This window comes from Haliotis rufescens, unplaced genomic scaffold (assembly GCF_023055435.1).
Source record: "Haliotis rufescens isolate VD_foot unplaced genomic scaffold, xgHalRufe1.0.p SCAF_3, whole genome shotgun sequence".
Taxonomy (NCBI): domain Eukaryota; kingdom Metazoa; phylum Mollusca; class Gastropoda; order Lepetellida; family Haliotidae; genus Haliotis; species Haliotis rufescens.
The window spans coordinates 15,445,393-15,459,831 of NW_025964001.1; the positions used below are offsets into that span (position 1 = coordinate 15,445,393).

The following is a 14,439-nucleotide window of genomic DNA, read 5'->3' on the forward strand; positions in this document are numbered from 1 at the left end:
GCCCCAAATGAGGAATCCTGCACACTTATGAATATAACCATGATGTAAATGTTAATTGGTCTCTGATGTATGATGGCATATTTATGAGAGGGGGCGGTCGGGTAGCCTAGTGGTTAAAGTGTTCGCTCGTCAAGCCGAAGACCCGGTTCGATACCCGACATGGGTACACTGTGTGAAGCCCATTTCTGGTGTCCCCATCGTGATATTGCTGGAATATTGCTAAATGTGGCATAAAACCATACTCACTCACTCACTCACTCACTATGAGAATAGTTCAACCATCACAGATTGAAAAAAATCAATTCAACCATCACAACATTAATTCCTTTGTTGAAAGCTCTGATCATATTTAGTTCAATCAGTCCTTGGGTAATAATGCCTGTCTATGGTTGCCATCAGGTTGAGAACAAGTTGGCTGGGCGTCTGGAGGCTGGCCTGATGGCCTGGACCCAGTGCCTGCTGGAGGACACGAAGGAGGATGATGCTGTGGACCACTCCATGGACACCGACGAGCCGAAACAGCCGGCCCACAAGTCTGGCGGAGAACCCAACATCAAGGTCAGTAGGTCCTAGGCCCACAAGTCGGGGGGAGAACCCAACATCATGGTCAGTAGGTCCTAGGCCCACAAGTCGGGGGGGAGAACCCAACATCAAGGTCAGTAGGTCCTAGGCCCACAAGTCGGGGGGAGAACCCAACATCATGGTCAGTAGGTCCTGAGCCTACTAGTCGGGGGGAGAACCCAACATCATGGTCAGTAGGTCCTAGGCCCACAAGTCGGGGGGAGAACCCAACATCATGGTCAGTAGGTCCTGAGCCTACTAGTCGGGGGGAGAACCCAACATCATGGTCAGTAGGTCCTGAGCCTACTAGTCGGGGGGAGAACCCAACATCATGGTCAGTAGGTCCTAGGCCCACAAGTCGGGGGGGGGGGACCCAACATCATGGTCAGTAGGTCCTGAGCCTACTAGTCGGGGGGAGAACCCAACATCATGGTCAGTAGGTCCTGAGCCTACTAGTCGTGGGGGAGAACCCAACATCAAGGTCAGTAGGTCCTGAGCCTACTAGTCGGGCGGAGAACCCAACATCATGGTCAGTAGGTCCTAGGCCCACAAGTCAGGGGGAGAACCCAACATCATGGTCAGTAGGTCCTAGGCCTACAAGTCGTGGGGAGAACCCAACATCATGAGAACCTACAATCCTGACAGCTGTCCTGTCTTTGTCTTGTCAGGAGATCCTATAATCCTGTCTCCGTTGTCCTGTCAGTTGATCTTGTCTTCATATTTCACGTTCATATTTCAGTAGTGTTAGTATCTGGTTGGTATTGGTCTGTTCTGCACCATTGTGCAATAACCTTGTACGCGACTTGTAAGCCGTTTTCAACTCACCAGGAGGTTTCAACTTTCGGATTGCGGGACAGAACGGGTCCCTAGATTGTCTCAACAACTGATTAACTCAAGATCAGGAGACACAATGTGTGACTTGGCCTATGGTGCATCTCACATATGAGGATGGGTATTATGCAGTCTACTTTTGGCGTGCCTGGTCCTGAGTTGATTAGTTATAGTCCACTGATATTGCTGACTCAAGTGTAGTTGATTAGTTATAGTCCACTGCCATTGCTGACTCAAGTGTAGTTGATTAGTTATAGTCCACTGATATTGCTGACTCAAGTGTAGTTGATTAGTTATAGTCCACTGCCATTGCTGACTCAAGTGTAGTTGATTAGTTATAGTCCACTGATATTGCTGACTCAAGTGTAGTTGATTAGTTATAGTCCACTGCTATTGCTGACTCAAGTGTAGTTGATTAGTTATAGTCCACTGATATTGCTGACTCAAGTGTACAACAACATGCATTCACATGGGATGCGTACTCTAGATTGATTTCCTCAAAACATTTGTATGGAAGACAATTGTTCATTTACTTTTCCACTCCCTTCAGCGACTAGTCCATGAGCTGAGGATCACCAACCAACTGATCTACGTCAGCCCGCCAATTGAAGATGCCCGCTTCAACATCATGCAAGAGCTGTTTGGCTGGGAGGCGGTTGTGACAAGCCTGCCTCGTCTGCAACACTCCAGATACCAGGTGAGGCCACTAGCTGTGTGAATAACACTTTATGTGGCTATTTTAGTCAGTTAATAAATAGTTGGTTATAGTAACATCAGTACGAGGAAATTATGAGACTTTATGTACATATTAATATTTGTGGACCAAATGTTGCTTGCAAAATTTGCAAGTCTAATAATGTGTGTCCAGTGCTTGGAATTCACTTGCCAAATTTACAATGATCACGTAGCGTAATTAAGCCTTGGCCCTTGAAAGCAAATGTTCTTCCTTGAAAAGTGCTTAAATTTAGAGTCAACAGATCTGTATGAACCCTTCAAAGGGATGCCCTTATTGTATGTCTGTGTGTAATGACACTGTATGAACTTGCTGCAGGTGGGTCTGGGAGTTGAGTCAGACGCCGACTCCACGTACAGGAACGTGCTGACCAAGCTGCCTGGTGGCTCCCTCATCCTAGAGGAGGCCTACTCCGCCATCAGTAAGGTCGTGCAGGACTTCCAAGGATATGTCAATGTGAGTCCATGGTTACCGTGCATCCTCTACCTCTAACATAATACCCTCTGGCAGACTTGGGGGAAGAATATGGTTCCCAGGGATTTATCTGGGATTCCAAACTATGTGCTTGGCAGGCAAATTGGGAAAATATTGTGGTATTGTTCAAAATTCGATGTTTTTAACGTTATTTTTTGTAAATTGGGGAATTGGGGAGTGTTTTATTTCACATTGGGAATTTTGACTGACACTTGCTGCAGACTTGGGCAGATATCTGAGCAGATCTAGATAAATTCCTGGGCCCCAGTATGAAATGCTTGCTGAAAGAGTTGACATATAAGGATCAGAGGGTCATGAGGGATCTACACTGCACTGATTCTGCACTGATGTCGTAGATGTTGCTGAACCTATCAAAGGGGGCATGGGTGGCCCAGTCGTCTAAGGCACCGCAATTCGCTGTGCAGAGTTGCGTCCCTTGGGCACGCCAGAAACCTATGATCGTGGGTTCAAATCCCGGTTAGCCCCAATTATGTTTCTAGGTTTGTCAGCACCATACCCGTGCTCTTGGGTTTCACCGAAGTGGTAAACTTCCGAGACCTGCATCACTTCGGGCTTTCCTCCCACATTAAGCTGACACGCCGCAATATAACTGGAATAATGTTAAAAGCGCCGTTAAACCCAACTCACTCACTCATTCTATCAACCATTGTTCTACCTGGCCTAATCTTGATTATTTCCAGGTTGCCATGATGTCTGGAATGTTCTTAAATTAACATTCACTAATGCAACAATGAGCTACAAACCATTTGTTCTTGTGTGGAGACACTAAACATATTAAAAGCAATGTCTCTGTCAACCTTATGTCTGTTTGTGTAAGAATTTCATCACTACTGCACATCAACTGATATTGTTGTCCTGGTTACAGGTGTGGCTGAGGTACCAGTCCCTCTGGGATCTCAACCCGGATGTCCTGTACGGTCGTCTTGGAAACAACCTCAAACTGTGGATGTCCACACTGGAGGAAATCAAGTACGTATTTGATAAGTTCAAAGTCAATAGTCTGTCTTGTATGTGGCATATACTTACGATGTATAGGACGCATCTCTAAATCTGTGACAAATATGAGTATTGACATTTGCGTTACAGATCCTCTCGCAAGACCTTTGACACATCTGAGACTGCCAAGGAAATTGGACCCATTGTTGTTCAATTCGGCAAGGTAAGATTCAAGCATAAAATCATGCTCTCAGTTTGTTAAATCTGATCGTGAGAAATGTAAACACATCATGCTTTAGTCAGTAGAGAATTGCACACTGAACTCTAATGGAGACAGAAAATACCTTATACCCAGAACTAGACTTGTTTTTTTATACATCAGATTAAACCCCGAAAAAAACAAAGGGATTCAAATAAGATGTGCAGAATTCAGAGAATATGATGGGTTATGAATCATTTTATATCTAAATCTTTGTTGCTGGCAATAATATCACCAGGATAATATAATGTTCAACTCAAATCTGACCCACATAGAAAGTTTGACACCGATTCATTCGGTGTACATAGTTGAGTTTTGGCATGATTCTGCATCACAGGAACTAGTACCTGTTCCACTCACGTGCATTAATAGCTTTCATGAGTGCCATTGTAGAACAGTAAAAGCTAGAAATTGTGCAGAATGAACACCTTTCAACTTCCCCTCCTCAAATGTCATCATCATCCTGTGTCAGTTTACAACAGTTAGCCGTGTCTTTCTGCTCATGATGTGGGTAATGATAGTTCATAAGCATCCAAAATCAAAGTTTGACACAACAAAAAATACTTTGTTCTGGAGTTATGATTCCAGATGGAGACTGATCATCTTTGTCCCTTGTCCAGGTGCAGTCTAAGGTGACACTGAAGTATGACTCATGGCACAAGGAGGTGCTCAGCAAGTTCGGCTCCATGCTTGGCAACGAGATGGCAGAGTTCCACACAGTCGTCTCAAAGGTATTCATGCGTTTCTTTTCAGAAAATAGTTGCATTTTCTCAATACATAAGTTGCTCGGTGATCATGAATGGGATATAAGAGTTCATCCTTTGGCCCAGTGTTTTTTATAGATGTCCTATTGAGGGGCTAATGAGGTTCAAGTCAAACACTTGTTATTTAATGTTAATGTAAATAAATCTAACAATGACTCGACCTATACTCAAATTTACCAACACGTTGTGGAACATGGTCCCTTATATTCTGTCAACAGTTACAGGAATCTAGTTCAGCAGATTTATTTACGGTAAGAATGTGCTGTTGCTTATCAGGAAGTACCTAACATGGTCTTTGTTTCGCCAGTCTCGCTCCGACCTAGAGCAACAGTCCATCGACACTGCCAACACATCAGATGCTGTTGGACTCATCACTCACGTCCAGTCTCTCAAGCGCAAGGTCAACTCCTGGGAGAAGCAGGTTGAGGTAGGTCACAGCTTGCTGACGTGATGTGCTGGGATGCTAACCTTGCTGGATACATGTAAAAGGCGACTATAGTTGTCGTAAGAGGCGACCAACAGGATCGGGTGGTCAGGCTCGCTGACTTGGTTGATGCATGTAATTGTATCCCAATTGCGTGGATCGATGCTCAGTCACTGGATTGTCTGGTCCAGACTCCATTATTTAAAGACCGTCGTCATACAGCTGGAATATTAAATAACAAAAAACAAACATGTAGTTGTTGAAATGGATTGTCTTGAAAGTATGATTGATGTTAGAATTGAAAGTTGAATTTTCACATGGTTTAATTTTACGGACTGGGTTAAGATATGTTACATATGACATCAGGCAAAGCTGTAAATCTGAAATCAAAAGAATATGCTTGTCGTAAGACGCGACTAACGGGATTAGGTGGTCAGGCTCGCTGACTTGGATTGATGCTCATGATATCAATCACTGGATTGTCTGGTCCATACTCGATTATTTACAGACCGCCATCATATAGCTGGAATATTGCTGAGTGCGGCGTTAAACAACAAACCAACCAACCGCATGACAGTTCACTTTTGTGGATCAATGCTCATGATATCCATCACTGGATTGTCTGATCAAGATTCCATTATTTACTGAAAGCTGGAATATAGCTGGAATATTGCTGAGTGCGGTGTTAAACAACAAATAAACAAACAAAACTTTTGTTGCTGTTAGATGTACAAGGAGGGTCAGCGTATCCTGGAGCGTCAGCGCTTCCAGTTCCCTTCCACCTGGCTATACATCGACAACATCGAGGGTGAGTGGGGAGCGTTCAGCGACATCATGAAGCGCAAGGACTCGTCCATCCAGACCCAGGTGGCCAGCCTGCAGATGAAGATTGTGTCGGAGGACAAGCTGGTGGAGACCCGCACTGGTGACATGCTCACAGACTGGGAGAAGGAGAAACCTGTGGAGGTGAGTCAGTCATCCCATTGTGTACATGCAGGGCTAGGACTACAGGGAACAACACCAGACAATATGGGTAACATTAACCCTGTATTGGGAGTGGCCATTTGGAGTACATTCGGAGACCACTCAGCTGTGACCGAGCAAATTAATTTAACCTTGTCTCAGGTAGTCTGACATTAGGAAGTCAAAACCAGAACAGTTAACATTCTCTTTGGACTTGTTCTTTCGGAATATCATTAAAGGTTATAGGTTTGATATGTTATTGATCACATAACAGTGCTTCCGTGGAATAAACAACCGCCTTCATGGTCTAGTGGTAGAGCGTCCGCCCGGAGAGCGGAAGGTCCGGGGTTCGATCCCCAGCCGCGTCATACCAAAAGACGTTAAAAGATGGTACTTGTTGTTACCCTGTCTGGCCCTCGGCATTAAGGGGCTAAAACAAGGACTGGTCGGCTCGGAGTCGGTATACTGTGTCTGAGTGGGGTATTCATGTTAAGCTGCGGCTTGGTATCTCAGTGTGCTAGCACTATAAATTGGCATCCGTCCGGACTAGTACAAGCAGCCACACACACGCCACGCCACGCCACGCCACGCCACGCCACGCCACGCCACGCCACGCCACAAGAAGAGTGCAATAATCTTGGACGTGACATTAAACCCCATTTCACCTCACCTCCATGGAATAAACAAATCCAATAAACTTGGTATCATTATGTAATAAATATGCAAATGAGGTCACCTTGCAGGAACATTTTTCAAGCTCTGTACATCAATTCGATGCCTTCTTTCTAAAGGGCTGCATGATAAAAAATTATTCCTAATATATAATGTTTATGTTACGTTATAGTAATCCCTCCCTATATATCCACTATTTATTGTCTGCCTATGGACTGGTTGTTCTTTGCCTTCTTGAGAAACAAGCTATACCCTGTGTGTTGACTCATTCTAATTTTGCTGTGTTCAGGGTGAACTGAGACCAGACTCAGCTCTGAAGGCTCTCACTATCTTCGAAGGAAAGTTCTGTCGTCTAAAGGAAGAGAGGGACAATGTCGCACGAGCTAAGGAGGCTCTTGAATTAGCTGAACCAGGTGTGTGAGTCTGTGTCCCTCTCACAGCTTATCTGTGTAGTTACTATTGGACTTGTATAATGTGTTAAATTTGTACTGATCTAGAGAAATTGTTCTGAATAGTCCAGTGAGTTCTCGTTCCCAAACTAATGGCTATCACAAAAGATACATTCCACTTCCAGGAATGTTTTTGTTGACTAAAATTAACATTAACTGTAATGTAACTGAAAGTGTTGAAAGCACTGATTAGGACCCATATTGTAAGACATTGTTCCCTTTTCAGGTCACATCAGTCCCAGCCAGGAGCGTGTGCAGGTCGCCCTGGAGGAGCTGCAGGACCTGAAGGGTGTGTGGTCAGAGTTGGCCAAGATCTGGGAGCAGATAGACGAGCTGAAGGAGAAGCCATGGCTGTCTGTAGCACCAAGAAAGGTGGGTAACAGAGATTACTACACAGGGCCCACTTGCACAAAGCGATCTTAGCGCTAAAATGGTCTTGATTCCCATACTTTAACATAGGCTTACGATAGTCTTAGCGCTAAGATCGTTTTGTGAAAGTGGGCCCTGGTGTCTGTCAGATACTATTTACCTTACAACATGTTATAAAATGTGTGTGGTATAACAGGAACAGGTGCTGTAATCTGTTTCTAACACACCCTAGAATCACACCATTTTAGCATCCCATTGATATGTCATCTATTTCCTCCTTTGTTATTTGCAGCACATTTTATCATTTATATTATCTGCATACCTATCATATACTCAATGCCAAAAGAAACGCGAACCATAGTAACAAACAAAGAAGTATGTACGTTAAGAAGTGATGCTTCCAATGTGTACCACTCAATGACAAAACTAACAACCAGTCAAGTGTTACCACAGAGTGTTTTTATTCTTATCACGTTATGCTGCACATGATTTCCAGACTTTATACACTAATCCTGCATGACAGAAATAGTGCATCTCGAGTCATGTATCTATGACATCACATGCGTTAATGAGCGTCAATTCACACAACATACCAGTATGATGGTTAGTGCATCAAACTAATCTAATATCTCTTGAATATGAGTAATTCTTCATGTATTGACCAACATGTATGGTATTTGTTTCTTTTGTTGGTGAGTATATTTACATTGTAGTGATTTGCAGTCACCTTGTGGTTAAAATGTGACACCGAAGAACATCGATTCCCGATATCTGTACAATGTGTGAAGCCATTTCCTGCCAGTATCTTTGTTGATTCTTTCTTTCGCTCGTCACGCCGAAGACCCGGGTTCGATTCCCGATATGGGTACAATGTGTGAAGCCCATTTCTGGTGTCCCCCGCCGTGATATTGCTGGAATATTGCTAAAAGCGGCGTAAAACCATAACACTCACTCACTTACTCACTTGATTTTTTTCTATGAGGTGGAAACAATATTACTCATGTTCATTAATGTTTTCAGTTACGGCAAGCGCTGGACACCCTGTTGAACCAGATGAAAGAACTGCCGGCTCGGCTTAGAGCGTACGGATCGTACGAACATGTGAAGAGAACTCTCCAGAGCTATGCCAAGGTGGGTGGAGTAGTCGAACATGTACGATAAAGTTTCATGCCTTCCGATGAGAATAAGGAAGTAGCGACATTGTTTAGATCACGCTTAACTTTTTCGTCTCTTTGACAGGTGAATGTGCTTATTGTGGAGTTGAAGTCAGAGGCTCTGAAGGAACGTCACTGGAAGCAGCTGATGAGACGGCTGAATGTGAACTGGGTTCTGTCTGAGTTGACGCTCGGCCATGTGTGGGATATTGATCTGCAGAAGCATGAGCCCATTGTCCGGGACATCATCATCGTCGCCCAGGGAGAGATGGCCCTCGAGGAATTCTTGAAACAGGTGAGGGGAACGTATACGTGAAGGATAAAACAAGACTACGAGGCTTTGGTTGAAAATGTATATACAGTGGAGAGGGAAAAGCCTGCAAGCCGAAGGTCCTATTCCTGACCCCAAGAGTTTACGTTTTCAACCAAAATTGAGATTTATGCACCGTCTAAAAGTGGCTTACAAATACAAAGCTTACAGGTTCGATCCCACTGAAATATAAGTCACATTTGTTGTTTAGATTTTGCATCAATCCTCACTTTTCCTAAGTTAGAATTGTATTTTGTATTGTATGATTTTTATTCAAATGCCAAGTAAACCTCTGGGACAAAGGGTCTCTCTTTTGAATATCCCTTGGACATATGACAGGATGATGTCACATGAGGTATTTCAAAGAACTTAATGACTGGTTGAAGTAACTGGAGGTTTATAATATTACAACAAGCACTTGTTCATCACTTCTCAGTGGGACTACATAGAAGCAATTTGACCTATAAATCTAGCCTATTATATGCAAACCATTAAACCAAACCAATTATGCATCCTATTTATTACCTCATTGAAGGAATACAGTGAGGATTATTTTCTCCATGAACGTGTTAACTCAGACTAAATCGAACCGTTCATTTAATTGTGGTTTCTTTTTATGTGGAATAAAGTTTGTTGAAACGCCAGTATCATCTTAACCTTGCATCTTACAGGTCAGCGAGGTTTGGCGAAGCTATGAGCTGGACCTCATCAACTACCAAAACAAGTGTCGCCTCATCCGAGGATGGGATGACCTCTTCACCAAGGTCAAGGAACACATCAACAGCGTCACTGCCATGAAGCTGTCCCCCTACTTCAAGGTATGTACATTCATAGTTCATGTTGTACTTTTACCAGGTGTCATGTCATAGATAAAACACAGATAGCATTAGTAAGCTGATTAGCAGAGAAAAGGTAATGTACTGATAATAGATTGATGGCCACGCTTTCTTAAGTTTAAGATGGCAACTACAAGAGGACCCCGAGGGATTTCTAAGCATCTTGAAAACACTTTCAACCTCAAAATATGATACTTTCTTGTCTTGTTACTTAGGTTTTATCAGAGGCAATAATAACTAAGGCAGGTAGGGTTAACTTATAATAACTAGGTCAGGATGTGCTGAGTAGGAACTGGGAATCCACAGGACAACATGGACCTGTGGTTAGTCATGTGACATACTGTTTAATGACGGTAACAATAAAATTTCATGGTTACATTTCAAGTCGCTAATGTTTGCATTATATTCTAACTATGTATACATTCCATCTCACTTATATATGTTTGAGTAAAGATAAAGCTTCAGTCAAATTCAGTATATGCATGATCAGATCGTTCTGTACGTGTATCTAAATAGTTTTGCCGGGGCTCCGGTAAAACAATTCCCATTTGGAAATTTTGTACCCAACTCTTGAGACCTACAGCAGGGACCCGTGTAGGGTCGGGTACCAGAGTAATAAATTGACTCGACCCATCTCTATTAATGTCTAGTGAACACCTGTCATAGTCCATGGTTATAAGATTCTTTTGCTAGAAGCTTAGTGCATGCAGTCCATACTTTGTACTTCTTTTGAAGATCCCACAACTGTAAGACGTGCTTGTAGAAGTGTACTGATATGTAATGGTTCCTCTTGCAGCAATTTGAGGAGGATGCTCTGGCCTGGGAGGACAAGCTGAACCGCATCAATGGACTGTTTGATGTGTGGATCGATGTCCAGAGGCGCTGGGTATACCTGGAAGGTATCTTCACCGGCAGTGCTGACATCAAGCACCTGCTCCCTGTGGAAACATCCAGATTCCAGGGGTATGTGTCATAGGCTCACTCACCTTCACTGCATGAAACTGAAGGTGTATCAGGGATTTACCTAGGATAGTCCATTTGCAATTTTATGTGTATATGATGCAGGATTTCACATCTTGTAAATCCCTGAGGTGTATGTTGATAGTCAGAATAAAATACAGTGTATAGAGTAGCAGCTTGTATACGACTCAAAAGAAGTTAAACAACACCAATTCTCTTATATTACCATAGTTGATTTGTCATGCCAGATTAACAGTAGTAATATGAAAGAATTGGGGGTTCTTTAACTTCTTTTGATTTGTATATTTGACACCTACTTTCACTCAAATCTCCCTTTAGACTCCTAATTTTAACTGAATTTCTATGTTCAAATATTTTGTTTATGTATGTAATATGAATATGTTAACATAAACCTCGGATGTTGATGTTCTGTTTTGTTTTGTCATGTTCATATCTTCTTCACCGTGAATTCAGCTGATGGCTACATGATGGATATTGCACCTCTCTGTTGTAGTGTTAGCACAGAGTTCTTGGCCCTGATGAAGAAGGTCACCAGGTCACCGCTGGTGATGGACGTCCTGAACATCGCCAACGTACAGCGGCAGTTGGAGAGACTGGCGGACATGCTACAGAAGATACAGAAAGCTCTTGGAGAATACCTGGAGAGGGAGAGAGCGTCTTTCCCACGGTGAGATTATGGGAACCCTTTTGTTGTCACCCCAAGGGCAATCTGAACCAGAGTACATCCCCAGTACCCCATGCTTGTCATATTAGTCATCAAAATTAGGAACCTGTTTTTAGTGGTTCATTGTGTTAGATGTCACCCACATTGAGTTGGAGATTTCTTGAGGTGTATCAGATTTATTCATTATTGCTGTTTCGCTGGATAATAACTCTCTAGTCTTACCAGCAAATACAAATAAATACAGTGTGGCAACAAACAAATAGTGTTCTATGACAACTCTGAAATATTTATAGCACACACAAAAAAGAAGTGATGTTTTGCAACAGAGTGGGTCGAAAGATACTATTACTTGCACAACTAACTATGGATAGTTGTCCGTGAAGAGGACTTCTGTTGAAAATCTGAAAATTTTAATGTTGAATGAAGGCCAAAATACAGGAATGTTGGCGAGGATATAATAGAGGTATTATTCTTTGAATTATTAACAATGGCAACTATTGTTTGATTTCTCTATATTTTGAATTGTTTTCTCCTAGATTCTACTTTGTTGGTGATGAAGATCTCCTGGAGATTATCGGTAACAGCAAGAATATACCACGGCTTCAGAAACACTTCAAGAAGATGTTTGCTGGCGTTGCATCGATCATCCTCAATGATGATGACTCCCAAGTTATTGGTCTCACATCCAAAGAAGGAGAAGATGTAAGTCTTACAATCATCAACTCAAACTGTTACTGTCACAGCAGTGTAGGCCAATGTGTTCTGATTAAGTTGCCAAGAGTTTGGGTATGGGCTATAACCCACTAGTGATGTATTGATAGCTGATAACTGTTTTATTGTTTGGTAGTTTGGTTAATTGACTATGCGGGGCGGTCGGGTAGCCTAGTGGTTAAAGCGTTCTCTCGTCAAGCCGAAGACCCGGGTGCGATTCCCGACATGGGTACAATGTGTGAAGCCCATTTCTGGTGTCCCCCGCCGTGATATTGCTGGAATATTGCTAAAAGCGGCCTAAAACCAAACTCACTCACTCACTAATTGACTATGCTGTTCAAACTGTGCCATGGTCATTGCTCAATGGTGGCAAAGTTTGTTTTTGAACAGAAAAAGTTAGGGATCGTGAATATTTTTGGGGATATTATTATGAAATTGTCAGCCTTCACAACAACAAAATTCCCAAAACATATTTGTGATCCCTAAAAACATTTCTTCAGTATATATTGGAGATGGGCCATTGGGACAACCACCGTTCAACTTACAGTTAATAAAAGTGCTTGAAGATGGCCCTATACGCACAACGCTATGGTGTACGACTATATGTACTTCAACTAATGTTTATGATTTGCTCAGGTATTTTAGAACACTCATGTGTAAAGGAATTTGTCTGTAACGATTTACTCTGGGACAGTGAGAAAACCTCGTGCTAGCCAAGAACCTTGGTCTGTCTATAAGTATGTGCTTTCCAGGAAGGTCAAAGCGGTCTTAACCCTAACTCCCTGCTGTTTTTCAGGTTGTATTTGTCACCCCGGTGTCCATCGCTGCCCACCCTAAGATCAATGAGTGGCTTACCCTGACTGAGAAGGAGATGAGAGTGACACTGGCCAAGAACCTGGCCGCCTCTGTGGGCGATGTCAGCGCCTTCAAGTCCGGCAAGATCGACCCCGAGAAGTATCTGCAGTGGGCTGACAAGTACCAGGTAGGGCCGCTCTTCATGGTCACGGGTTCATATTTGAGTCGGGGCCCAGTCGTCTAAGGGGCTGCGATTCGCTGTGCAGAGTTGCATCCCTTGGGCACGCCAGAGACCTATGATTGTGTGTTTGAATCCCGGTTCACCCCCATTATGTTTCTAGGTTTGTCAGCACCATACCCGTGCTCGTGGGTTTCACCGAAGTGGTAAACGTCTGAGACCTGCATCACTTCGGCTTTCCTCCCACATGAAGCTGACACGCCGTGATATAACTGGAATACTGTTAAAAGCGGCGTTAAACCCAACTCACTCACTCACTCACTCATATTTGAGTCGTCTCAATTATGTCAGCACTATACCTGTGCTATACCAGAATAATGAACACAATCTTAGGCTGCCCTCCCACAATATGATGATAAAACAAAGTCTGTTTGTTGTAGCGTTCAACTTAACTTGCTCACTTTTAAGATTTGTCTCTATTCAGTCAACATTTTATGGATCACTATGAACAAAAATATTTTTCAGTTGCATTTTCTTATATAATGTAAAATGTGACAATTGTTTATTCTTTGTCTTGTATGTTACTTATGTTGTAATGTTGCAAGTCATCAATCAATGCAATCTCCAGATTGTCTACTGGCTGGATTCTTTAGTAGCTGGAATATTGCTGAGTGCAGCTTAAAGAAGAAAACAAGTCAATGTTATTTACATTTCTGGGTTCATTCAGACACCATTTTGACATGCCCCCTCTCCCCTAGGCCCAACTGATCGTGCTGTCAGCCCAGATCTCGTGGTCAGAGAGTGTAGAGAACGCCCTACAGACAGCCTCCAAGACTGACATCGGCCCCGTGAAGGAGGTGTTAGCCAACGTGGAGTCCACTCTCAACGTGCTGGCCGACTGTGTCCTGTACGAACAGCCCCCAGTCAGACGGAAGAAGCTGGAGAGCTTGGTTGGTCTACTTTCGTCTTCAGTAGCTGTTGATAGTCACTTCTCGTATTCTTGTGTGTTCAATATTCCTCTAACATGGCTCATTCCTTGCTACCCAATCAAGCGTATTAAACTTTTGAATATTTCCCATAAGCGAAGACTGATTGTGTGTAATAACTTTCTGATATTTGCGTGTGTGTTTTAGCCATTTTCAATGCTGATTAGTCAATTGAAGCCATATGACATCACATTGCTTCATTGTTGAGGAAAATAACATATGCCGTCATCCATTCATGACGTCACAATTTGATAACAACACGTCATCTGACTGCCTTCAGCAAAGTCTCTCTGTAGGGTCAGGGGCGGTCGGGTAGCCTAGTGGTTAAAGCCTTCAATCGTCACGCCGATGACCCGGGTTCGATGCCA

The 14,439-nt window shown here is 43.1% G+C and overlaps 1 protein-coding gene across 4 annotated transcripts in view; it reads left to right on the plus strand.

Moving 5' to 3' along the window:
- Nucleotides 1-14,439, plus strand: part of LOC124134868 (cytoplasmic dynein 1 heavy chain 1-like) — a 97,165-nt gene that overhangs the window by 20,371 nt on the left and 62,355 nt on the right. For all 4 annotated transcript variants that reach the window (XM_048403802.1, XM_048403804.1, XM_048403803.1 and 1 more), the window contains exons 19-36: nucleotides 400-558; nucleotides 1,943-2,089; nucleotides 2,444-2,581; nucleotides 3,486-3,589; nucleotides 3,707-3,779; nucleotides 4,436-4,546; nucleotides 4,887-5,006; nucleotides 5,730-5,969; nucleotides 6,928-7,051; nucleotides 7,314-7,459; nucleotides 8,477-8,587; nucleotides 8,696-8,905; nucleotides 9,592-9,738; nucleotides 10,553-10,719; nucleotides 11,231-11,404; nucleotides 11,938-12,103; nucleotides 12,909-13,094; nucleotides 13,844-14,035. In XM_048403802.1, coding sequence (XP_048259759.1) covers nucleotides 400-558; nucleotides 1,943-2,089; nucleotides 2,444-2,581; nucleotides 3,486-3,589; nucleotides 3,707-3,779; nucleotides 4,436-4,546; nucleotides 4,887-5,006; nucleotides 5,730-5,969; nucleotides 6,928-7,051; nucleotides 7,314-7,459; nucleotides 8,477-8,587; nucleotides 8,696-8,905; nucleotides 9,592-9,738; nucleotides 10,553-10,719; nucleotides 11,231-11,404; nucleotides 11,938-12,103; nucleotides 12,909-13,094; nucleotides 13,844-14,035 — 2,715 coding nt within the window. The remainder of the gene's footprint in view (nucleotides 1-399; nucleotides 559-1,942; nucleotides 2,090-2,443; nucleotides 2,582-3,485; nucleotides 3,590-3,706; nucleotides 3,780-4,435; nucleotides 4,547-4,886; nucleotides 5,007-5,729; nucleotides 5,970-6,927; nucleotides 7,052-7,313; nucleotides 7,460-8,476; nucleotides 8,588-8,695; nucleotides 8,906-9,591; nucleotides 9,739-10,552; nucleotides 10,720-11,230; nucleotides 11,405-11,937; nucleotides 12,104-12,908; nucleotides 13,095-13,843; nucleotides 14,036-14,439) is intronic.